Source organism: Amblyomma mixtum, chromosome 6, assembly GCF_055824585.1.
Source record: "Amblyomma mixtum isolate Tamu chromosome 6, ASM5582458v1, whole genome shotgun sequence".
NCBI classification, from domain to species: domain Eukaryota; kingdom Metazoa; phylum Arthropoda; class Arachnida; order Ixodida; family Ixodidae; genus Amblyomma; species Amblyomma mixtum.
In genome coordinates, this window is record NC_143017.1 from 85,310,722 (window position 1) to 85,334,920 (window position 24,199).

At 45.4% G+C, this 24,199-nt stretch overlaps 2 protein-coding genes across 4 annotated transcripts in view; one reads left to right on the forward strand and one right to left on the reverse strand.

The window, feature by feature from the left end:
* The window catches only part of LOC149339582 (neural cell adhesion molecule 2-like), a 177,177-nt gene extending 169,314 nt beyond the window's left edge, over positions 1-7,863 (forward strand). For 2 of the 3 annotated variants that reach the window (XR_016283532.1, XR_016283533.1), the window contains 4 exons: positions 1,050-1,153; positions 2,848-2,978; positions 5,642-6,005; positions 7,398-7,863. Coding sequence is in view for 1 of the 3 variants with exons in the window: in XM_089548287.1 (XP_089404413.1) it covers positions 1,050-1,153; positions 2,848-2,978; positions 7,398-7,490 (328 nt within the window). In the remaining 2 variants the exon portion in view is untranslated. The remainder of the gene's footprint in view (positions 1-1,049; positions 1,154-2,847; positions 2,979-5,641; positions 6,006-7,397) is intronic. The other variant, XM_089548287.1, reaches the window with a different exon arrangement.
* Positions 7,864-9,647: 1,784 nt separating this feature from the next.
* Positions 9,648-16,478, reverse strand: LOC149339584 (mite group 2 allergen Gly d 2.02-like). The gene is made up of 4 exons (XM_089550518.1): positions 16,294-16,478; positions 12,769-12,876; positions 10,742-10,920; positions 9,648-9,800 (listed from the first exon to the last, which is right to left on the reverse strand). Exons 1-4 carry the CDS (start codon positions 16,391-16,393, stop codon positions 9,717-9,719), a joined length of 471 nt encoding a protein of 156 aa, XP_089406644.1. The 5' UTR covers positions 16,394-16,478; the 3' UTR covers positions 9,648-9,716.
* Positions 16,479-24,199: the final 7,721 nt, after the last annotated feature.

The window sequence follows — 24,199 nt, forward strand, 5'->3', positions numbered from 1 at the left end:
CGGCGTTTTCATTGAAAAAGTGCTCAGTCCTTGTCTTGCCTCCAATCGATATCCAAATTACGCTAACATCTGGCTTCTCAGCAGGAACATTTGAAATAAGGAGTGTAGACAATAGAGTGTATTTTTCAGCGCTTCATTTCGTTTTCCGTTCCATTTGTGCCAATGATGTTCGTCGCCGCTTCTGGTAATGAAGGCAACAAAGTATGACATTATTTTGATCGTGGCAGAAACACGCACATGATTCCGCCAACTTGCATAAACGTGACCATCTATGCTGAAACTGGCGAATCAGCACCGACGCCGACGAATGACGCAGCACACCTACGCGTTCGACATGCATGATTTTCACTTGTGTGATGGAATATATCCAGAGTATTTGCGAATACGGTCAACATTCTCGGAGAGGTGAACGCCAAAGAGGGAAAGCTTCAGCAATCGTTTCTATCGCTCGACAGCTATCCCTATCTAGAGCCATTGCAAGGCCATGGACGAAACGAATATTGTACAAAGCTTATTTTCCAATCTGCCTTGCATTCTCTTTAGCTTCACATGTCTGATAGAATGTCCCCAGAATATCTGCGAATTCAAGTAACAATCTCGGAGAGATGAACGCCAAAGAGAGAAGAAGCCTTCAGCAATCGTTTACAACGTTCGACAGCCAGCCCTATCTAGAGCCACTGCAAGGCCATAGACCAAACGAATATTGCCCAAAGCTTCGTTTGCACTCTGTATTGCATTCTAAAGACCGATAAAGAGACCTAGGTGTCACTGTCACAGCTTTTCTTATACCTGATAAAACACACTAGCACCCAGTGGTACTCTTTTTTTGTAAAACTGTTCTCCTCTCCTCGTGACAGCTTTTCATACTGAAAATCTTTCAGGAATGCGTACTCGAAAGGATACGCTGTTGTAACGATTATATACGTTTAAACTAACAATAAAACCTCGCTGGAAGATGATTCGTAATAGAGGATGTCAAAGACTTAAAAGAAGATTTCAAATTAATCCTGATGCACCCTTGTCAACGACACTGTTTATTTTTTTTTCAGGTCTAATACCCTTTTGAAGAAAGACACAGATGATTTTGCAGACGTAGAAGAAAAAGGACCAGATATAATACCGGCGACACCACTGTGCCAAGTTACCTACAAATGTAAGCACTTCGTCATTTTGCGGGAGATGCAGCTTGCTTGCAACATGGGCACTAAGAAGGCTTTGACCGTTGCATATGAATGTATCAAGCTTTAAGCAGCCTCTGTTAATGACCACTAATAATCCAAGTCAAAGATCACTTCCTTTAAATATGACTTCTGAAAACTTGGATTCTTTCACGGTACAGAATAATATCCCACCACCATCGAAGATTTATTTTCGTGTTTTGCAGCTATTTGGCGACTTAGTTTTTACTATTTTTAGTTTCTTCATTATGTAGGCTATTTTTTTTGTTTTATATGGTCAGTTGTGTTGTGTGTGTGCAGTGAGATGTTTTGTATTCATATGCATTAAGATAGATGCTATTTTTTTGGGCAACAAGTACACAAAGATAATCTGCAAATTTTTGTGTCTTACATTCAATTGTGTCGCTTATTGTTACTTTGTTTAGCCTTCTACAGCGGTTACATTAATTACTGTGACCATAGAAACTGCGAACAGTTTCTAGAAACACCCTCGGCGCACGCAGCGCAATAAATTCAATATGTATTCAAAGCGGACGGCGCCGGAGAACCATGAAACTCAGACACTTTGAGTCGTCCTCATCACACCCTGAGTATTCATTTGGTTTCTTTTTGGCATGGCTTCAATCTAGAACTTCAATGCGGCAAGTACCATACAGTGCCTTGAGACAGGAAAATAATCAAGCACGCCATGCATACATGAATATGTAGTTAAGTCAAAAATTCTGAATCTTCCAAACATGCTCTCAACTATTTAGTTAGTGCGATTGCGAAGAGCGAGGTCTTTAGTGGAGGCAGCAGATTTCAGTTCCAAACTAAAGCTCTCATCACGAATTTTAAAGTATAGAACTCATTTTAATTCACCAATGAGGTTAAACCAACATTAAAAACTTTTCGGGTTATCTATCTAGACCAGCTATCTTAAGGCTGCATTCAGAAATGGACGTTCGGTAAGCTGAGCAGTAAGGATAGATGGTGAATCCTTCAACGTGAAAGACAGGCACGGAAAGGTGACAAAACAAGCGCTGACTCGCATCTAAAGTTTATTGAAGTGAAGACGAAATATATCTGCAAGTCCCACAAGTACCGATAAGCACATATGACGGCATGAGTCAAAAATCGCCTCGATCATTCCCCGGATCTAGATAGTCCAATTCGCTGCGTGTTATCGCGATAGACGGTACACTCACACATTCGTCACCTAGTCGTAAGATGTATCTAGCCTTGAAAATTCACCACGACACCATACCATACTAACTTGATAGTGACACAATGCCAACTTGCCCAAGTTTCTATTCTTCTTCAGTAAAGGTGCATTTTATGAAAGAAAGAAGTACAATTTACGTTAAGGACAAAAGCGAAGACCAAATAGCAGCCGTAATGAGATACTATGAAGAGGAAGTAACTTTTACTTCATCTTGCATGCCCAATACGTTAGGACACCAAAAAAGGTTCCAAGAAATCTGAAGTCGAAATATTCATTTCACTGACGTTTGCTACGCATTTTAATTGAAAAACATATTAGCCTAAACGTCGTAAAATCTTTCTCACTACACGAATGTTTTATGGGGATATCTTACTTTGTGCAGTTTTATGGAACTCTTAAAGGCGAACTCTGCTATCTAAGACTTTCAACCATACCCTCGTGTGTTTTTGTCCTCTTTCTGTGCAGCATATGGCTGCGACCAAGACGAAAAAACTGTCTACACAAAGGAGCCCTTAACAAACTACTACACCCTCCCAACATCGGCGAAAAAAGCGGGACACATGGAGCTTTCATGGAAAAGCCACTGTACAGATAAGGTGGGCATTCAGGCTTAGCTCCTGACATTTCACATTTTTCTTTCTTTTCTTACCGAGCTGAATGGCTGTCTAAGCCAGCGGCTGGGACAGGCACCCGTGAAAAGAAAGCACTTCTTTCTTCATTTAATATTTATCTCCTCCCGGTTGTTCACCTTGCTTTCCTCCCCTGTGCACATTTTGACCCTGGAGGCTAAATTGAATCCTATTACGCACCAGGAGGTGCTTTCAAAAGCTCTGCGCTTTTAAAAAGGGCCGCGCTCAGCTGTCTCGCATACTTTCAGCCCCGCGGAAGTGATAAATGCTGCTGCTCTTTGTTCACTCTCGTGTCTCCTTTTATAAAAAATGCAATCTTAAGGCCGGAAATATAGAAGAGTGATACAATATACGCTTTTACAACAAAGTTATGATTCAAATATGTTGAATACAGGAGGTATTCACATGACGTCATGAACGTCATTGTATAGTACAACCTGCAACTTAAGCAGGGCAAGCAGGAGCAGGTAATAATAAAGCAATTAGATATTCATTCGTTCGTTAACCATGAATGCGTACCAAGTAGCCCAACATCTTATGTTAACGCGATTAGATATTCCTACAGCCTTCTACCCTGTCACATGCACCACACAATGGCGGTCACTGAAGTTTCGATGCATAGTCTTTACACAGAGTCGTGAATACTCAACAAATATCGGATCACATGGAGTGGGCATCGGCAGGATGCCGTGGTACATCCCTTAAGCTAAAAAAAAAGCAGGCATCTCGTTCTCGTTCTTCCTACATCTTTTTACCGTTCACGTTGTTCGCCGAGTTCGCATGTACATTTTGTGAGAGTGGGCAACATATGCTCCGTTAAGCAATCCGTCTTTGTACAAATAAATTCGCAAAGAGCGGTAAATACAAATCGCCAAATAATTTTAGGTCCTGTGACATTTGTGTTATTTTCAGCGATAGTTTTCGTCCGACCTGTTGTGACATAGAACCGAAGTTGTAAATTTGCCCTCAGCCGATTTCAGGAATCACAGGGAAAAGAGATCTAGTGGCAAATTTTAGATACCTAAACGAACAGCTTTCCGCCACGCGGGCTTATGTTATCATGGCCTTGTTATGACGTTGGCATTATATAAGCACTGTCATCCTCAAAACTACGGCACGCAGAGTAATTGATGGCTTGGCATCCAGCTAAAGTGCGTTGTTGTGAAAGTAAAATCCAGCATTCCTCCTGGGGCAGAATCTAACGATTGCCACTATTACGGAACTTACTCGGCGGCGTGTAATAGTGCGGCCGCCGAGTAACTCCAGCCTTATGTGATCAGAAATGCAGCATAAAAATCGTCTCACAACAAAAGCATGGACAAAAATCTTCCCTTAAAGCAATGTGCCGAAGTGCACGCACGGAAACCTTTTTTCGGCTTACGATTTTTAAATAGCAAAACATTTTTCTCGGCTGGTTTGGTTAATTTCTTTGTTTGAAGTTCGTGCAGAAACCAACACTTGATGTTTTGTATCCATCGTAATCTTTGCAAACTGCGGTGCCTCTTTTTTTCTTTCACTCTGCCCTTAATTCTTTCCCGCATGGCGTGGTAGGGATTACCATTAAGGTTGAGGCCTTTACTACGCTTTTCGCTTCTTAAAAACCAATTTAATGTCAAGCTCATCGACACGAATGTCCAGTTTGCGCTCCGTGCCACTGCTGTACAGCGCCTTCCTCTCAACATCGCTTAGTTCATCTCACAGCTTTAAGGGAGACTAAGCTCGAGTGTCTGCGTTCTGCTTTGCCGTTCCTCTGTAACTATCCTTCGGTAATTTCTTTGCTAAAGGTTTCTTTTCTCCCGACCAGGAGCACCGCGGTTCGAATCCGAATACGGCGGCCGCGTTTTACGGAGGCAAAAAGCAGAAGTATGCCGTATGCTGTGCGATATCAGTGCACGTTAAAGATCGCTGGGTGGTCAAAATTATACCAGTGCTCTCCACTTCGCCACATCTTTCTCTCTTCCTTCTATCACTCCTTTCTTTATCCCTTCATTCATGGCGCGGTTGAGGTGGCCGCAACTAAATGCTTGCATAAGTAGAGGTTCGATCCCGGCCGTGGCGGTCGAATTTCGATGGAGGTGAAATTCTAGAAGCCCGTGTTCTGTGCGATGTCAGTGCAGGTTAAAGAACCCCAGGTGGTCGAAATTTCCGGAGCCCCTCACTACGGCGTCTCTCGTAGCCTGGGTCGCTTTCGGACGTTAAACCCCATAAAACCAAACAATAAGTACGTCAACTTCGACTTCGAGTCAAACTTAAGTCTCACTTCGAGTTATTGATCAATTCGCTCTCTCCCTACCATAAGCTCTCCGTCCCGGTTAGCTCAATTGGTAGAGCGACTGCTCCGGTGAAGCGGTGGTCCCGGGTTCGAACCCCGGAGCAGGACGAATTTTTCTTTAACTACGAAGTTTCTGAGAAAGCTGTACAGCTTTCCTTTGTAGCCTTATGGCTGCGCTCGGGTGGATGCCAATGAGTAATTGCTCTCTTACTACAAATCTACTCCGCCTTGGGGGATTCCCGTCAACATTTGACCGATAAGTACGTCATTTCTTTTTATCAACAAAAACAAAACACCGTGAAGCCGCTTCAATTGCTGCCGTTGTGACAAAGCAAGGCTAATGTGGTTTCATATGTAGGGCCGGCCATCTCGTCCACAGGAGGACCGTGAGCTGGAGGCAGCCGGTGCCGAGCTGCCTTTTCCCACGGCCGCCCGCAGACTGGGCCCCGTGGGGTCGACGTCGAGCCTGCCTCGGCCGCATCGAGTGTACATGGAAGTCGGGTCGCTGCAGCAGGAAGGAGGCGCATGCCACGTCGACTTCTCGCGAGGAGGCGTGCTCAGACCACTGGCTCCGGCTCACAGGCTGCCTCGACGCTCCCGTAGCAACCTCGAAGACCTCGCGGCCGTTGCCTCCAGCGACTCGCTCGAGAGCACCGTCTAAGAGCAGCCGAAGTGCCCGCGTCCTTCTTATCCCCGTCTGCAGGCGCACCGATTGTTGCTGGGTACGAGAGTTGCTTGGTTTAAGAAAAATCCTTAATCAACTAGTTTATGCCAAATTGTGAACTATAGAAAGGTGCGAAAAAATTTAGGGGGCACTTTGGCTCTCTACACTGCTGCAAGGCGAAAGCGTTTCCTGGCACACTGTTTGTTTCCATTTTTCATACTTTATTTTAGTTTCTTTACTTATTTTTACTTTTTTGTTCCTTTTGTTCTTTTTATTTTTCTTTATTCCTTTTATTTCATTCATGAAACCCATGCATTCACTAGATGCGCCTTTACTCATGCTCAAACCGGGTCCTTCGTGGCGGAGTGGTAGTGCCTCCACTTGAAATGCCAAAGTCCCTGGTTCGATTCCCATCCTCGACACAGTTTTTTTTAAGTAGTGACACCGAAGAGCGGACACACTTGCTAACATTCCTTGGTCACGACAGCATGAGGCATTAAAGGCTTTCGCCTTAAAAATTACAACCGAAATCAGTTTGTTGCGTTCCAACGCCAATAAACATACTCAGGAGCAGGCATTGCTCGCAGTTGTCTGCTACCGATTGTGAATGCTGGTTTGTTGGTACGACGAACTGAACTGAAAAAATATAGTGAGTAAGACTTTAGACGCAGTATTCGGCGTTGAGATATCCCGCCAAAATCACCAGTGTCAGTTGGTTCGCCAACTAGACACAGGTGAGCTGCGGCTGCCACGTTAGCGGAGAAGGGTACGCATTAAGTGGGGTCTTCAATGTTCATTTGTACATATATGTGTAATACACAAACTTAGAGCCATCTTTGGCACTTTTGTGTGACCTATTTTTGGTGACCTTACACAACCGGGGAACCTGTTTGTTTTCATGGAACATTGTATTATGTGTTAATACAGGAAGCCATAAACTTCTCATCATCTATAAAAAAATAAATCTTTATTATGCAAGGTACCCCTCCTCAGAATAATGCATGAAGTGTCCGAGAGTTGCAGCACAATTCGTGATTTCAGCCTGTGGTAGCAGCCTCTTTTCGCGAAAAATTTTGTAGCTAGTATTGAAACAAGGTTCAGCTGAGTGAGAAAAGGCAACTGAATAGTAAAGTCCTATCTCGTTCTCTTCACAGAGAGCTAACGATTTTTCACCCGTGCCGAATAGCGGTGTGAGCTCTGAATTTTTAAATATTAGCAATATACCCACCTAATGGATCTTGATAAAAATGAACTCATCCGGTGATATCTGCTCTTAACTATGTCATTGAGTCTTGAACAAGCAATTACTTGTGTTTTATACGAGTATCGTCTGCAGCTCTGGCATATCCTAAATTTTTACATTTCAGTATGGTTCGTGTAAAAAAGTGGCCAAAAGTTTACGTGTGGCAAACATTATTTCTATGCTCACTGCTGTTTGCTTCGATTTCAGGGAAACAACCGGAAGCTAGAAGAATGTGCCTGTGCCAAGTGTATTCACACCAAGACACCACGGCGTGCCCTGTTGTTATGCGGTGACACGTAAAGCCTCGCGTGTGTATTGACTTTGCACATCTTCGCGTACAGAACATTCTGAAAAGTGTGATGAACTGTGATCCGTAACGCTCCCAAGCATCGCATGGATTCAACTCGGTGACCGAACGTGCTTCCCTACGATTTTCCCTTTCTTGTTCCCTTGTTTTATGGCAACCAGAGCAGCTGAAGATCATCACAGACCACCGATATTCTGGGCCACATTTCTGGATCCGGCAAGGGAAAGCATCATACGTTCTAAGACTCTACGAACATCGTACGTAAGTCGAAACCCTCGGAGCTTTCCTGACAAGCACAAACCCTGGAGAAAGTTTTTCAAGCACCAGTATGTCCTGACTCACGCGTTTAGAGAACTGACCGGGGGAGTGGTCGGCGGGCGAAGAACTGAGGCTATACGCCAAAGACCGACTCCGTGAATGTAGGCCGACCGTCGTGACCAAACTTGAACATAAACGCTGAACACGCTAAGCGACACCCAAACCTTAGGTGTCCCTCGAGTATTCCCAGGAAGTGCCGCATTGTGATACACCTAGTGCGATGTTCTCTCCAGTGCTTTTATGTTGTGCGACGAAGTTACAGTGGTGAATAAAGTGATTTTATAAATTTGAAAACATAACATTCCTGGGCGCCGACAGCACACCGGCCGCGCGTGGTCAGCTTGCTGGTATAAGGTAACGCCTCTTGCGGGCAAAATGCATTCGTGGCTACCTACGAACAGTACACAAGAAAATACCACTAGCCACTTTATAAACTTGTTCCGTACGGCCTCAGAGTCGTGTTATTCATTTTGCGAACTCAGTATATAGTCGCACTCAAGAATATATGATTTCTGCTTCATAACAATATTGTTCTTGTAATCTGCATGCGATCTACAATTAAGGAGCCTTAGAATTAGAGGAGCTGCCATTTTTTTAGATATATTAAAGTGAAGTTATATCTAGGAACACATTTGGCAGCCTTATAATCAACTCCTAAGAAGCGCAGTTACAAAACTTCATTCATTACATCCACTTTACGTGCGGTTTGATCGTGACGTCAGCACGGGCACGTGGCTCGAGAGTAGCCGCGTTGGCCTGGGTGGATGGCTGTTTGGTACCCACCGTCGACAGTACGGTATCGAACTCGGGCCTTAGAAAATGAATTTTTTAGCTTTGCCCAGAGCAAAAAGGTGGTCGCGCTGTCGTGCATCGTAAGGAGGACCTAGTGGGGAGCTATGCCTGCTTCTTTGTGCGAATCACCGAATGAGCATGACAATTACACATTACGTGAGTAGCGATCACAAGTTTGGCTCGGGTTAGCTGGTCTAGTGTTATAATTGCTTTGCGGTGCGAAATACACGAGCACAGACAAAGTAGGCTCCAGTTCTTGTTGTTCTTTGCATCTTATCCTCATGAGTTTCACTCTGCGCAGCCTATAAGACGCTAGCAGCGATCGCACGCCTACGGCGCCAATGTCACATCACTTCGTGAGATGCAATTTCTACTCTGTCTAAAAGCCTGTATAGGGCAATGTATGTCCCCTGTAGTGTATGTAGTTGATCTGCACTGATGCGTAGAATGGGAGGCGCAAGTTCCCCTGAGATTTTCTCTAATTCTCCACGGAGGTGTTGATGGATCTTGAGGAGTCACTGCATGGCGATTTTTCTGGAAGTTGAGGAGCTGAACTGAAGGATAGCTTGGTGCGTTATGAAAAGTAAGGCGGTTAGCACACATGCCATCCTACTGGTGCAGGTGTGGCCTCACTGTGAGCTCAATCGTCGTCTGTGATGCGGTTGCCTGATACCCAGAATCAAAAAGCGCGTCTCCGGATAGCGAACTGCCGCGAATACAGCAAGGTCGTAAAATTATTGCTGTCATTGCTTCAGCTTAACGGCGACTAACCGCTTATGAATCATGTGTTGAGATTTGTTAAACCGCAAAAATTGTTTGATCACAACGTGTTTACTAACATAAATGAATAGCATGTTCTATTTTGTATCATGGCTTATTATCCTGCAGCGATTAGCCTCTAGATATCTTCTATTTCAATTGTTTTCCGAAGTTTGCGGCTTCTGCGTACACAGATCACCCGCTCTTCGAATTCCTACTGCATGCCTCTGTGCGGTGCTGGCGCACACAAAGACGTCTAAAAATTTGGCTATACAGGGCACTACTATTTCATAGCATTTTTATTCCTTTTCTAAAGACGCTTCTCTTCATTCTCAGGCTGAGTAGTCGGTTCAGTGCTTGAACTCCACAGGGACATTGAAGCAGAAGAATTCTCCAGCAGCATCCTGGCCCTTAATGACGGCCTTTCCAACGACCTGTAAGCAAAAAAGATTGGTTTTTGCGTTTCCTTCTTTTTCTTCACTTTTGTCTGGAACGAAGGGTTAGCCACTAGTTTAAAAAAAAAAAACGCTTGTTGCTCAGACACTTTTACTGGCTCGTCTAGAGCTTTTAAAACTGAAAGCACGGCAAATTTTAAGCTATGTTATATTTGTTGATGTTCACGCTTCTTGCTGTAAGATTTGTTAGCTAACGAAAGCGTCAATTACAAAAATAAAGTTCTCATGTGATGAGGACCGCGAACAACTGTCTCTTTCATTCCTGCTACACTGGGCAGGCTGTTAGGCAGCAGAGCGCTTATCAGAGAACTAAAAACAAAAACAGAATCATTGTAGATTTGCAAGCATTTTAATAGCAACAGTGATGAATTTTATGGCACCAGGAGAAGTTTTTGGCTAGACAGCGCCATGGCAAAGGGTATTTTTCTTCAACTCAAGGTGGGGTCAAAGACCCATTTCCCAAGCATTGTGACCCAAGTAAAGGAAGCACCGAGGCAGGGGATTGCTTGTGCATATTGTATTGTATTGTATTGTATTGTATTGCATTGACAGCGGCACGGGGGTTCAACCTCGCACTTCTCCATTCGAGGCCTGATGCTCAAACTACGAGGCCACCGCTGCGGTAGATAGCAAGGTGGTTGTTTCTTAAATGTGAATAAGATGCGATATGTTTACTTTGCCTTGAAGTTGTTAGCATGTATGAGGTAACTTTTACGTCGGAAATGTTCTCGGTATTTTTCGTCCGTTGTCGTTTATGAGCTCGTAGCACGAAACAAGCGCAGCTGAAGAAGTAAGCAACGAACTAAGATGATAGCCGGCTGCCTTAGTGAATATCTGAGAGCAAAATTTCTATGCCGCTACCTACAGGAGACCAGTAAATAGCGGAAGCTCAAAAATGAGACAAAGACGGGGCGTCTCACCGGCGGGAAGGTGGGAGACATGGTGAGCTCGAACTTTGCGGTGTACTTCTCTCCGGCCTTCAGGGGGCAGCTGACGCCCATGAAGTTACAGGCGTCGGTCTTAAACTGCGGGAAGGGCTGTGGTGCCATGTCGCCGATGGCGCCGAGCACACGCACGCGCAGGGTCTTGGAGTCATGGGCTGCGCGTCATCGAAAAGGAGTACATGTGGGAGAGAACAAAATAAGATATTGTTAGCTCTGATATCTAGCTTTCCAGCTTTTATGCTGGCATGTCCACAACGCGGGAAAATGGCCCACACACTAAGCCAGAAATTACTCTAAGACACACCGTTTTTGCCAAAATAACAGGGCGGCATGGTTCGCACTTCACTCGTAGAGGACAGCCCCTGCAGCTAGTCTGCATGCAGTAACTACTTTGGAGACCGAGACGGCGGGCAATATTAGTCGACGGCTGCTCGTTTCGTGAAAGCAGTGTGTTCCTTTAGTTAATCAGGAAGAATAAAGGCTTCTGGCGAACTGTACAAATAATTGTGTACCTTACCGAAAGCGCGATTCTAAAATTCTCGAGGAGATTTCGAGACATGAAAACTCATCTTAATTCATAGGTCACTGTGTCCTGTTCACGTCACTGCACTTTTATTTGATAAACTAATTTCGCAGACAAAGCCGATTTGCTGGACAGGTCATTTCCGTTGAGCTTTGAAAGAGGTGTGAAACTGAAAGTGCTGAACACAGATCTACTCGTGTTTAGCTTGGTAACCTTGGCAGATGAAGTTTTTATATTAAAAGAAAGCCTCCGTGTTATTCCACTTGCGGCCAACATGTGAATTCGCCAACACAGTTTAGTCAGAGATATACGCCTAAAGCTGGACTTCTCTGCGCTCACTTAAAATGAGTGCTTGGATTTGACAAATAGTTGTTTCCAAATAATTGCACACGTGGCACTAAAATCAGACAGACCAAGCGTCGTTTAGCTTTTTTGTTTGAAAAGATAACACTTGCTGTGTAGGTCACCTCTAAGACTTCCAATGTCTTTAACGGGTTTATTCCCGTAGAGCGGCGAAACTGCTCAAAATGAAAAATTGAGTTATCTTTTCGATTTTATTTGGAAGCACCATTTTTGATATTTGTTAATTTAGTTTGCTCTTTTTTTACAAGCAAGAGGAACCAATTTCCTAGCTCAAATCGGATTAAAGTGGGACGCAAAATTAGTACATAAATCTCAGTAATTGAGCCATAATTCTTCCGTACACTCGCTTGCCTGCAGGCATGTGCCTTTGTGTGTTGAATAGAATCAACAACAATCTTTGTCTTTCAGGTTTTTAAAACGGCTCCTGAAACGAAGTGCCAACAAAGTAAACTACATGCGCTGATCAAAATTTTTGTATGGGCTAGTCGGTGGCTCATCTTAAGGAAAGTATATCCAGCGCAAAAACAGGGACAGCAGGGAAGATATAGCGCCAGTCCTGTTGTTTGTGTCTTCTCTGTTGTCCCTGTTTTTTGCGCTGGATATACTTTTCTTACATGCGCTGATCAGGCTGAGTTAGTCTTTTTTTTTTTTTGCCACACAAGCTTGAATATGGCTTAGACATGTCCGAAATATTTTTCTATCGCTGAAATTTGAGTAAATAGTCAATACCATTCTTTTTGTGTCCCGGTGTTCGCTTCTGCGCATTCATGTCACAACATGCGAAACGCCCCTCCCGTTCACGAGGGGGAGTGGTGGGGACAAAGCTCTTTACTGAATAATTTGTTTTTCATCCTCATCATTATCAGCATCGAACGAGCCAAGTGTCTCCTTTGCTGATGCATCAATCAAATGCGTTTTCTTTGCTTCATGACGACATGCGTATTTACCGCGACGTTCTTTCCGACACACTTAAAGCCATGTAAGCATGCAGGCATCATAATCCCGAAAGGATGGTCAGAAGTTTATGAACACATTTCCTCTCGATATTTCAGAAGACACGTCTTAGTTAAACTATTTACTACTGGCACTCTCATAATGGCCGCCTGGCCTGTCTTACCGGCGCGGAAGTCAATCTCGACCTGAGGCTTGTCGGCCAGCGTCACGCTGCAGGGAAGACTCGAGCAGTCGCTGATGCGCACAGCGTCCACAAAGCTGGTAGATCCATCTGGGCGAGAGAGAAAGAGAGTGCGACGATGTCAGCAGCGCCATGTGCCGCAGGAAAAGAAAGAGATTGGTGCACTTTTTGGCATAGTATTGCGTCGCAGTCAAGGGTTCGACAGAATCCTGTCTGGCGAGGAGGAAGCATGGTTTTAAAAATCATCTTTGGCGAGTGTATGTTTTATTTTACCACTAGTATTGCATCACGCCATTCCAAAAAATGCACTCGACAATGGCATGCATTTAGCTATGGCATCATGAAAGATAAAAAGCTCAGGAGAGAATCTGACGTGAGAGTTTTAATGCCTAGCAATAATAAATAAAAGTGAGTGCAGTTTATTGGCCAAAGGTAAGTCTCGGGCCTCACGTTCGGTCAACTGCGACGATCAGAAAGAGAAAAACGAAACGGAATGGCTTCAAGGGGCTTGGCTTTCAGTGGCTTGCCATTATGACCTGACGCTTCATCCTGATTTTTTTTTGGTTCGTACAAGGCATGGCATGGTATGAAGGGTTTAACGTCATTAAAATACATTTGTTATTGAGAGGCACCAAGGAAGAGAGCTCTAGGCGATTCATTTTCATTAAGGATCGTTCTCCAGCGTCTACAGGTACTGCATACCACGTAGCCATATTTAACTTCGCCGCCACCGTAATGAGACCACCGCGGCAAAGGTTCAAACCTATGTCTTTGGGTTCAGCGGCTGAATGCTGTAGTCGCTTGGTCAGCACGGTCGGTCAATATTTGGGAGCCTTCACATTTCATCTTCAATTTACCACCATAAGGTAAGTAATGAAGGCGTCGGTGACAAAAGAGCGCCATATTATTAATCTAGTTTGATGAAAACGTTACAAACCTGAACTGAAAGAGGCGCTACTATTTGCACGTCGTGTACTTGGCTTTGGGTTTTTTGTCTACTTTTCAATAAATCGAAAATGCTTATTTGCTAAATAAATTCTTACCGGTATCTGAAAACCACGGAAGACGTACCATAACACAAGGCCTGTACAAGGACCTACTTTCCTTTTCCACATTGAAAAAGATTAAAAGACAAGAAAATATTCGGTCTTGCATGATGATCGCTAGAAACTCTAGCTGAAGCAGGGAAAGCATTTAGTGGACGGAGCTGCCCGTAAGCAGCGTCGCTTGCGAATTGTGAGCTGCGAAGAGCCATGAGATCGTCGAACAAAGCTGTCAGCCAAGGCAAAGCCCTGTAGACTAGATAGCAATAGGTATTTATCAGCAGTTTTTCGTTTTGGCACAAAGCTCAGCCTCAGCTAAAGGTCCGCGAGCCAAGGTTGAAAATGCTTAGTTAATTGAGATATGAGTATTGACTGCAATGCAAGCACCGAAACTCTTTGGGAAATGAAAAGACGTGTGGTTTTGGTGATTGTTCACCGGCTGGCCCATGTTTTGAGTTGAAATTGAAATTGAATTGAAATTGAAATTTATTCCGCAACAGAAATGGAATGTTGCGAGGAGGGCAGGTAAAAAGCTGAAAAAACAGCTTGAGGAGTCCTGACCTCCCAGCATACACAGTAGCGTAGCAGCGTGCGGCGAAGGCGTACACGTCAAACATCAAAGCGAGGAAAAAAAAAAGAATAAACAGGTTATACAAACAAGGTACGCAATTTCTGTGAGGAAATCGCGGAAATGTCATTATTTGTTTCAGTAAAAAGATAATTTAAAACCGTCGGCAATGAGTATTTCAACATTTGTTTCCCGTAGTTAGTCCGGCATTTGGTGACATTCCAGGGTTCCAAAAAACGTACGTTATAGGTGGTGGTGTTTATCTGCAATCCGGCTAGGTTAGTTAATGCATCATTATTCTTTAGTATTCCCTGTTTATAAAGGTGGGATAGTTTGTAATTGTATAGTGATGTAACAGGAACGATATTGTGTTTTTTAAATAGGTCTGCAGTATGGGAGCGATACGGAACATTGCAGACCAGACGTAAGACCCGTTTCTGCAATATTAAAAGTTTGCTGATGTTTGTTGCTGTTGTTGTGGACCATACTAAAAAGGCATAGCTTAATGTGGAGGAAAATAAACAGTTATATAAAAGGACGTTAACTGAGGTAGGGAAATAATAACAGTGGCGGCGTATGATGCCAATAGTTTTCGACAACTTATTTACTATATAGCCGACGTGTTCATCCCATGTCATATTTTCAGAAAAGTATACACCTAGTGATTTAAAAGTTCTTACTATTTCAATATTGGTATTGTTTAACACAATGTGCGGCAACTGGATTTGCTTGTGGCGGGGGTGAAATAGTACTGCTTTTGTCTTGCGATGGTTAAGTGCTAAACAGTTTGTTTGAGCCCACGTATTTATTTTAGACAGGGCGCTATTGGCTTGATTAGCTAAGGTCTCACATGAGTTGTCTGAAAAAAATAAACTAGTGTCATCTGCATAGATTATATAGTGGGCATTTTCGTCAAGGCGTACTATTTCGTTTATATAGAGGATAAACAGCTTGGTGAAGCAGCATCCCACCGCTGCCACCAGTTTATGTGCTTGGTGCAGCAGCATCTCACTGCTGCCACCAGCTGATGTGCTTGGTGCAGCAGCATCCCACCGCTGCCACCAGCTCCTATACCTAAATTTTGTAACCTCACGATACCAGAACATCGCAGTGTGAGTACGGTAGATAAAAAACCACCGCTTTCTACACATTAAAAAGAAAACGTACATTCACCTGTCGGGAGCGAACCAATTGCGAAGCTCCATTAAGACTATGGATTAATATCTATTTCCGGAGGCTTTTAAAACTTGCCCAGGAAGGTAATTAACTTCGCAGATGTTTAATTCGTGTAAATAAATTTGGGTATGTAAATCCTCGGCCCGAAACTCATATTCCTGAAACCGTTCTAAAGCACAGAACGCCGTAAATTCTCACTACAGCTTCATTTACACCTGCCTGAATGTTCTCACATGCCAACTGTTTTTCTGTACGCTATGAGCAATAGCGTCACCGAGTATAGGGGCCGATATATAAAAAAAGATGCAATATGGAGCGCAACGATCAAAGTATTCAGTTATGCCACTGGTGCTACAAATGATTAAAGGGCTGCAGTTAAAATATTAGGACTCATTGCTTTGTATAAACAGACTAACAATTCAAGCAAATAGAGATAAGTTAGGCAACTGACAAGAAAACAGCAAAATGAAGGTGCCTTTCAAAAAGAAATGAACTGGGTACGTTGTGTACCCGTCCTGGAGGAAAAAGGTCTGCGATCAGCGCTAAAGAGAAGAGAAGATGCAATATACTGGGAAGCGAAAACTTTGACAAGATTTGAGAGGAGAGCCTCATTCAAGCGGCACGACTTTGGCAAGAGAACTTCTATTCGTGTGGGCGAAAATACCCGAGAGATATTCTGACCGACAGCTTTCTGTCCTTGCAGTAACGCAGAGATCTTACCTGAGCATGCCTCGACGTTGACGGTGTTAAGCTCGCCGAAGACGACCGGAGCCGCAAAGGCCACGAGGCAGAGGACCAGGGATGCGCAGTGACGGGCCATCGTGACTAAAGAGGCTGCCGGCAGTGAAGCAGCGGTGCGACCGATCGAAATTTTATAACTCCGCTGGTCCCGATAACGAAAGAAAAACGCCCACTCCGTAGACAATGAAAACAATTGATTCGGCGCTCCGAACAGAAATTTATCTCGATCATACCGCTACGCGAAGGACGCTATCAGGCATATACGAAGGCGAGCTACGATCTCCTTACGCCCGCTATTCACCGTATAGAGATAAGCAGTATCTGGCCGGAACGTACGCAGACGTCTCGACAAGAGTGGGACAATGAGATTCCACTAGATTACGCTCAACCTCTGCAGACTGGCTGTGAAACATGCGACTCAGAGGAGCACACAGGCCTACAAAGCAAGTAACCACTCAAAAACACCCTGTGTATCTGTTCCCGACTGAATGACGTACGTTGCATTGGGGATCGAAATGCGTATACTACATGGCCGGCCACTAAGCACTGAACACGCTGCCCCTTTTCAAATCTGCTGGCCCGTGCTGCAGCATCTGAGTCACCTAGCAGCCATACAGCTCTTGGAAACCTGGCAGTTAAAACAGAAGGTGAAAACATGACACTGCCAAAACTCACAAATTTAGTAATTAGAAGCTGCTTTATGTTAACTAGAAAAGCACTTGACAAGCCTGACCAACAACAGCGTATCAGGAGTGCGTGGCAGTGCTCTCTGAGGGCAAAAATAACGTTGCGTCAAATGAACTGAATTGTACCAATTACTTTGAGATATGTAAATATCTGAGTAATATTACGTTCATTAATACTGAGTCCTTTTGACCTTTTGTTTACAACACAAAACACTACTTGCTAGTTCGTGCAATTAGTCAGTGACGTATGTATTTCGAATAAAAAAACAAAGCGTCGAAAACAACAGAGGGTCATTTATTGCGACCAAGGCCACATTGCCGACGCAAAAGCTCCTTTGTTACCCCCAGATCAAACTGCTTCCAATGCTTCTGTTCGAGGCACTCTGTTTACTAATAGCGTTTCATAAAGGATATTCTAAAAATATTCTGTCAAATAAAACATGAACGAAGATGTGTTTATTTGACACTTTTGGAAATAACTGCCGCGCTTCTTGGTGCGCGACTCCTTCTGCGGGCGCTACGATCAAATAATCCTCTTTATTTTTTATGCAAGTTTCATCTTAGTATCGCTTAAGGCTGAAGGAAAGATTTCATTTAGCTACTTAACTCATTTTACCTTTTTCATTTCTCTTCCCGCCCTATATGTTCTACAACATCTCTTCTGACAGACCGAAAGACGGGTGATATCTCATCTTCAAGTGACATCATTTCGACTCTTTTTTTTTTCTAAAACCAAAACACATCTACGTACTTTTTCTACTTTATCTGTGTCTTTCTTTTCCTTAGTTACAGTAAAATATGACGATCCTCACAGACTCGAGAAATTGCCAACTTAGCTATTAATCTGAGCGCGTTCGGAGTGATCAGGGGTAAGATTCGGTTGTTGTGACTCCCGAAAGCCACTTGTATTTTGGGATAAGTACTTCGAAAGCTATATAATGACCTTAGCGCTGTCGCTGCTGCTCAGATGCCGTATGTGCCCTGAGACCTCAGTAGATATCTTGAACAAAGCATCCCGTACTTAGTTCATGGAAAAGCGTCGTGCATTATCACTGCGGGCAGTTCATTGGTCTTCCGCTATGCGAATAATCGCATAGACGAGACCTTCATTACGACTACGCTTGAGAGCTTCCAGATTGCTTTGAGTACCGGTTGACCTTAATCAGCCCGGTTGAGCTGCCATTCCCATCAGTGTTGCAGCAGAGCCTAACTCATACTTTCCACCGTTAGCTGGGTATCGTGTATATCTACCGAAACAAGTTTCACCTAAGAGCGAAGCTTTGAGCGGCCGCGCCGACCGGCAGAGAATTCTGTTAGATCAGTACTCTTTAAGTGGCAATTAGCGAGGTGCAGGAACTCATGCACAGAATATCGGATAGCACAGGTTGTTGCTCTCTCCTGGAAACGTCGTTATCAACTTTTTGGTTCTTTCTTAATGCATTCCACTGTCATCGAATGATTCCAGCGCACGCACATTGACCTTTAATTATCAGGTATTCGGGAACATCAGTGAGCAAGGACGGAAAGTTGGCGGATGGCTTATCGTTCAGAGGTGAAACATAGTGTTATCAAGACGATGGAAAAAAACTAACTTCAATCGTTCAGCGCTCTTTTCCCTCCATGTATCAAGCTTCCTTCTTCTGTTCTGTTCTAGATCAGTCATGGCAGACCGCAATCACGTGAAACCCATGAAGCCTGCCAATTTTCATGACTGTCTGAAGAAAAGCGACGTGATTTAAAACAAGAGAATGGCTCCAGCAAGCGAACATACGCTGTAAAGAATAAAAAGCTTTCTTTGACGCTTATTCTATATTAGTGCAGTGATGTGCCCTAATTTGTCCCTTGCGGAACAAACGCTTCTAACATTTAGGCTGCAGTGAAGTTCACTACACAATCATATTTTCGTTTTAAGTCACAACCCCGTTTTCTTCTCAACCATTCTCTTAACATCTGTTATTGTAGTGTAGAGCGATTAAGCCCCCGTTGGCTTCGTTAGCCCTAAACCTTATGGCACCCTGCGCATCTACTTTAAACACGAATAAGCCTATATGGAAGTAAAATGGAAGTAAGCTGTACTCTAGCTCACTCCCTTTTATATAAACGAATCCACTTAAAGACAGCTTACTCTCTTTTCCCTCCTTAATGTTTAGAGTAACTCTGGAGCGAAGCGCCCGCCTCAAGCGGTGGCAATAGCAGCGCGAACGGCGGAAACTTTTCATGGAATAAAATAGTTCGTTGTCAGAAGTAACCTCTTGTCACAGTTTTTCTGCGCGTTTATTTTCTCCTCACACGGATTTGTTGTTGGGTTAAAAGATCTATAAAAGGTTGATTTCTTGTTGCGTGTGTGCTCTTTGGTGCGAAATAATGCTGTAAGTTAATGGTTACTTCTTTTTATGCCACGGATCCTTTTCATCGGCCTGTAGCAAACGGCGACTCCGCTTCATTCCAACTTTCGGTGATAAGTTCCCTCACATCGTTGACATTGCCGGATTTAAAAAGCTTAACACCGATTAATCAAATTTCCACTCTAAAAGATAGCTGTCACTGCACTGACCAGCCGAAACCCCGATACGTATACAAACACGGCGGCCTGGGGTATCGTCTCCGTTGTCGTATATTAGGGTGCGTGGTTTGTTTTCGTCCACTTATCGTGCCATTTGAGAACTTGTTTGCACGTAGAGCTGTCTACGCTGTCCAGTTTGAACTACTGCATGAGTGAGCAAATGTAGCGAATGCGGCATGAGCGATACGGGGAAGCACGCAGCGTATATGTCACCTTTTGAGGGTATCTGCGGCATCACAGCACATGTTTATTGCGATGTTTTAAATATAGATTGCCTTCGAAATTAATTTGCATTTTTTGTCTGTAGAAGCAATCGTCAACTGTTAGAGAACGGCTGCCTCCATGAGCAGAATGCGAAAGGAAAAATTATTCGGAAAGCTTCGTTTACGTGTGTTACACTCCAGTCCGGTGCCATCAGCCGAGGATGACACAATCGAGCTCGTGTGGCGATGTTTAAAAAATACATTGCCTTTTAAATGACCTCTCAGATTGTCACAGTCCGCTCTAAGGTGTACTCGACTTTCCTTCAAGAAGGGGCGACGTCATAGATGCGCGGTAAAAGCATAAAACTTCCTTGAAACCTTTTTTTGACATGCATTCCTATGGTGCACTATCATCCTCGTTTCGGAAAAGGTGTCCACTGGTGGCGCTGAACGCAGGGCCGACGGTGGGGGCACCTGGTGGGCGCAGGGTGCTTATAAGGCCTCATTGAGGCTGACCATCGTGGCATAGATATTTTTGGATGGATACTGCGATGTTTTAACTAGATATACTGGATTGTCGAAACTGTTAGGATAAACGAACAATTCAAAAGACGTTTATTCGTCTTTCCGTTACAAAGGATCACTGGGTTAACAAGAGGCCGTGTTGCTTCTTTCGTGTCCAACACCTGAGTCTGTTGTTCTTCAAGCGCCGCGCGAGCGCTCGTCGTCCTCATCCTCTCCTCACATCACTCTCTCCTCCCACGGGCGGCTCGGGTTGCTCGGACTCAAAGTTCGGGTTGCTCGCCCTCCGGCGAAGGATCTCCGTCGGCGGGGATGAGCTGGCGCTCACATTCGGCCATCCTGTGCCACCGACCGCCCCGGTCGGAATCGTCCTCGCGGCCCGATTCTTCCGAACTTGTCTCGTGCAATTCCCGGTCCCAAAGCCTCAGCTTGCCAACCGGTGCAATACTGCTGTAAGCTCTTCTTCGCCTTTGCCGCCCCGGAGGCACGTTTTCGATGCGGTAGCGGTCGTTGGGAAGCCTTTCTCGAATGATGTACGGTCCTTTGTATTTTTCTTTCAGTTTCCTTGACTCCCCACTTGCTGCCGGTTCTCGCTCAACTAGTACATCTCCGGGATTGTATGTCGGCGCTTCCACCCGCTTCCTGTTGCACCGCTCCTGTTGCTTGCGTTGGTCTTCTTTTTTTCTAGCCTTTCCTTCACAGCTTGAACCTTTGGATCATTCAGCCGGGCAACGGTTAGCACGTCTTCGGTCGCTATGCATGTTGCAAAGACGTGAAGGCCAGGAACAATATCCGTCTCTTCTGGAGGGTCGTATGCAGAGCGGCTTAGTGCATCAACATGAGCCGTTGCCGCCCCCTTACGATATTCCATGTCGAAGGTGAACTCTTGCAGTCGCAGCCACCATCTGCCAATACGGGGAAGCAGATTCCTTTTGCTCATCGTTGCCCGTACTGCGTTGCAGTCAGTGACCACCTTGAAGTTCATCCCGATTAGGTACACTCGAAACTTTTCTAACGCCCAAACAACCGCAAGCGCTTCTAGTTCGTATGAGTGGTATCTCTCTTCGTAGTCAGTTGTCCGCCGGCTTGCGTAGATGACAGGATGAAGCTGCCCATCTGCTTGTTCTTGCAGAAGTATCGCTCCTAGGCCGTCTTTGCTGGCATCCGTGTGCACCTCTGTTCTTGCGTCGAACGCGAAATGCGCCACAACTGGCCTTTCAGTCAACTTCATCTTCAGTTCAGTGAACGCGGCTTCGTGCACTGAAGTCCACTTCCAAACTGCGTCCTTAGACGTCAGTCGCGTTAGAGGTTTAGCGATGCTGGCGAACCCTTTTACAAATCTTCGAAAATAGCTTGCCAGACCCAAAAACTGACGCACCTGGTGTACATTCCTTGGTTCGGGAAAGTCAGCGACGCTCTGGATCTTTAAACTTCCGGGTCGCAATCCTCTGGCAGAAATGTCGTAGCCAAGGTAATCGACTTTCTCGAAGAAGAAACGGCACTTGCTTAATTGCAGCGTTAATCCCGCTCCACGGAGGACATCCAAAAGCATTCTCAGGTGGTCAAGCCCCTCTTCCACGGTCGTTGTGGGCAGCAGGATGTCATCCATGTAGGCGAGAGCCACGGTGTACCGTAGGGGACCCAGTACAGCGTTGATCATTCTCTGGAACACTGCCGGTGCGTTGGCCAAGCCAAATGGCATTCGAACGAATTCATAATGGCCGTCTGGAGTAACGAACGCAGTCCTGTGTCTCGATTCCTCGGTCATAGGAATTTGATAGTAGCCTGACGCAAGATCTAGGCTCGTGAAGAAGCATTTCCCTCTCAGACGGTCCAGTTGATCCTCAATTAAAGGCAGTGGATACCGGTCCTTTTTTGTGACACGGTTGAGGGCACGGTAGTCCACTCAAATTCGTTGCTCCCCTGTCTTTTTTCGCACCAGTAGAATAGGACTTGCATAATCCGATTTGGAGTCGACAACAATGCCAGCTTGCTTTAGTTCTTCAATCATTTCTTTTGTGTGTGCCCGTTCGGCGTAAGAGAGTCGGTAGGGACGAAATTTCACTGGCTCCAGCGTTGTTAGCTCAATGCTCATTTCAGCGGCATTTGTGCAGCCAATCTCTGAAACGGTGGTTGCGAAGCAGTCCCGATACTCAAAAATAAGCTGTTCGAGCTTTGCACGTTCCTCAGGAGCAACACCAGGACCTACTTGAACCTCTTCGCTCGGTATCATTAAGGGCTGGACAATGCTGGTGTCCGACTCACCCTCTCGTGGCGATGCATCGTCTGGGTAGCAAATTTCCACTCGTGCGACTCGTTCGTTCGCTTTGATGGTCAGTTCATGATTGGAAATGTTCATTATAGGGACTATTGTTTCGTTGGTCCCGTCAACGCTGAGGACACAGCGTGGTATGCAATGCTCTCGACCTTCTGGCACCTGAGCTGCATGTCCACGAAGACATCTGAGCGTGGTGCGCTACCAGTGGCGTAGAGCTTAACGAAACCCACGTATTTTGGGGGCACAACCGTTGTTTCCTTCGCCCATAGGCACACAGGTCGTTCTGGGAGCTCTGGAATTTCAATGGACTGAAGCGTGTCGTCTCTATTGTCCTCGTTCCTGTGCTCCTCAAAAATCCGCACTGTGTTCTTCCGCCTCACAATCGTGATGTGTGGTTGCTCGGTGAAAGGTTGGCCCACAAGTAGGGGTATGGACTGTGACGCGTCCGGCACGACCAGCACGGGAACGTCCGCTGTAGCTTGGTCGACCGTGAGGGTGATGTTCGTTTCCCCACACGGTGTCACATGTCCGGACCCGTAGCCCCCGATAGTGAACGGCTTTGTCAACTTCGTGTAAGCGACTCCGATTCGGTTGGCATCCTCCTTCCGCAGAGTTACGCATTGGCTACCGAGATCGACGTATGCTCGTATGTCGCAGCCGTTCGCTTTCGCCATCATAAAGTACTTTTCATTCGCCTCTTCAGCGGCTCGGAGGTCAAAGCCCAACGCGTTCTGAGCGACGCGCGCTCCTCTCTCCGTTTTTGCCCTGCAGTCTTTTTCTCCGTGGCCCACTCGTCCGCAAGCGTTGCATCTCGCCTTTCGCTGTGGGGCCGGGCAATTGAGGGACACGTGACCGTACTCGCTGCAGTTGAAGCAGAGGGGCTCTCCTCTTTCATTCCATGGCGGCTTCCTCCTCGCCTTCGGAGAAAGGTTCTTGTGGTCGGTAGTGTTCAAGGCCGACGCCATTGCTTCGCTTTTGTTGCCATGGGCGTTGGCATATGCGGGGAAACGAGAATAGTTCGGGGGACCACTTGATTTTGAACTTTTGGAGGCAGTGTTTCCCAATCTTTCTTCGAGGCGTTTCAGGCAGTGAAGAAGATCTTCCGGCGACTCGTACGTGCGCACGCTCACTGCTCTAATCACGTCGTCATTGTATAGCCCCGTGATGAGGTATTCAATGCAAGCTTCATCTGTGAGGTTGCAACGGCGAGCTTTCGAGAGCTTGTCGTAGTAATAACACTCGATGGGCTCACCGCGCTTTTGCCGTCGCTCCTGCATTTCCCGATGGAGTCGTTGGAATCCCGCTGTCGTGGGGAAGGCGCGCTTAATTTCTTCTTTCCATTCCGGCCATGTTTTGTTTACGGAAGAGAGGGAGTCATACCATGTATTCGCAGGCCCTTCCAACCTCGAGAGAGCGTTTCCAGATGTCAGCCGGTCGGACCAATGGTAGACTTGTGCCAAGTCGTCCACGCGTCTTATCCAAGCGTCTACTGTCGGAGAGCTGGATGACACTGGATCAAACGATGGCACTAACCGAGCTGTCTCTCCCGCGCCGATGATGGGTGTGGCCGCTGCTTGCTGCGTCTGAAGCAAGGCAATTCCGTTGATGGCTTCTCTCACTGCTGCCTGAACGC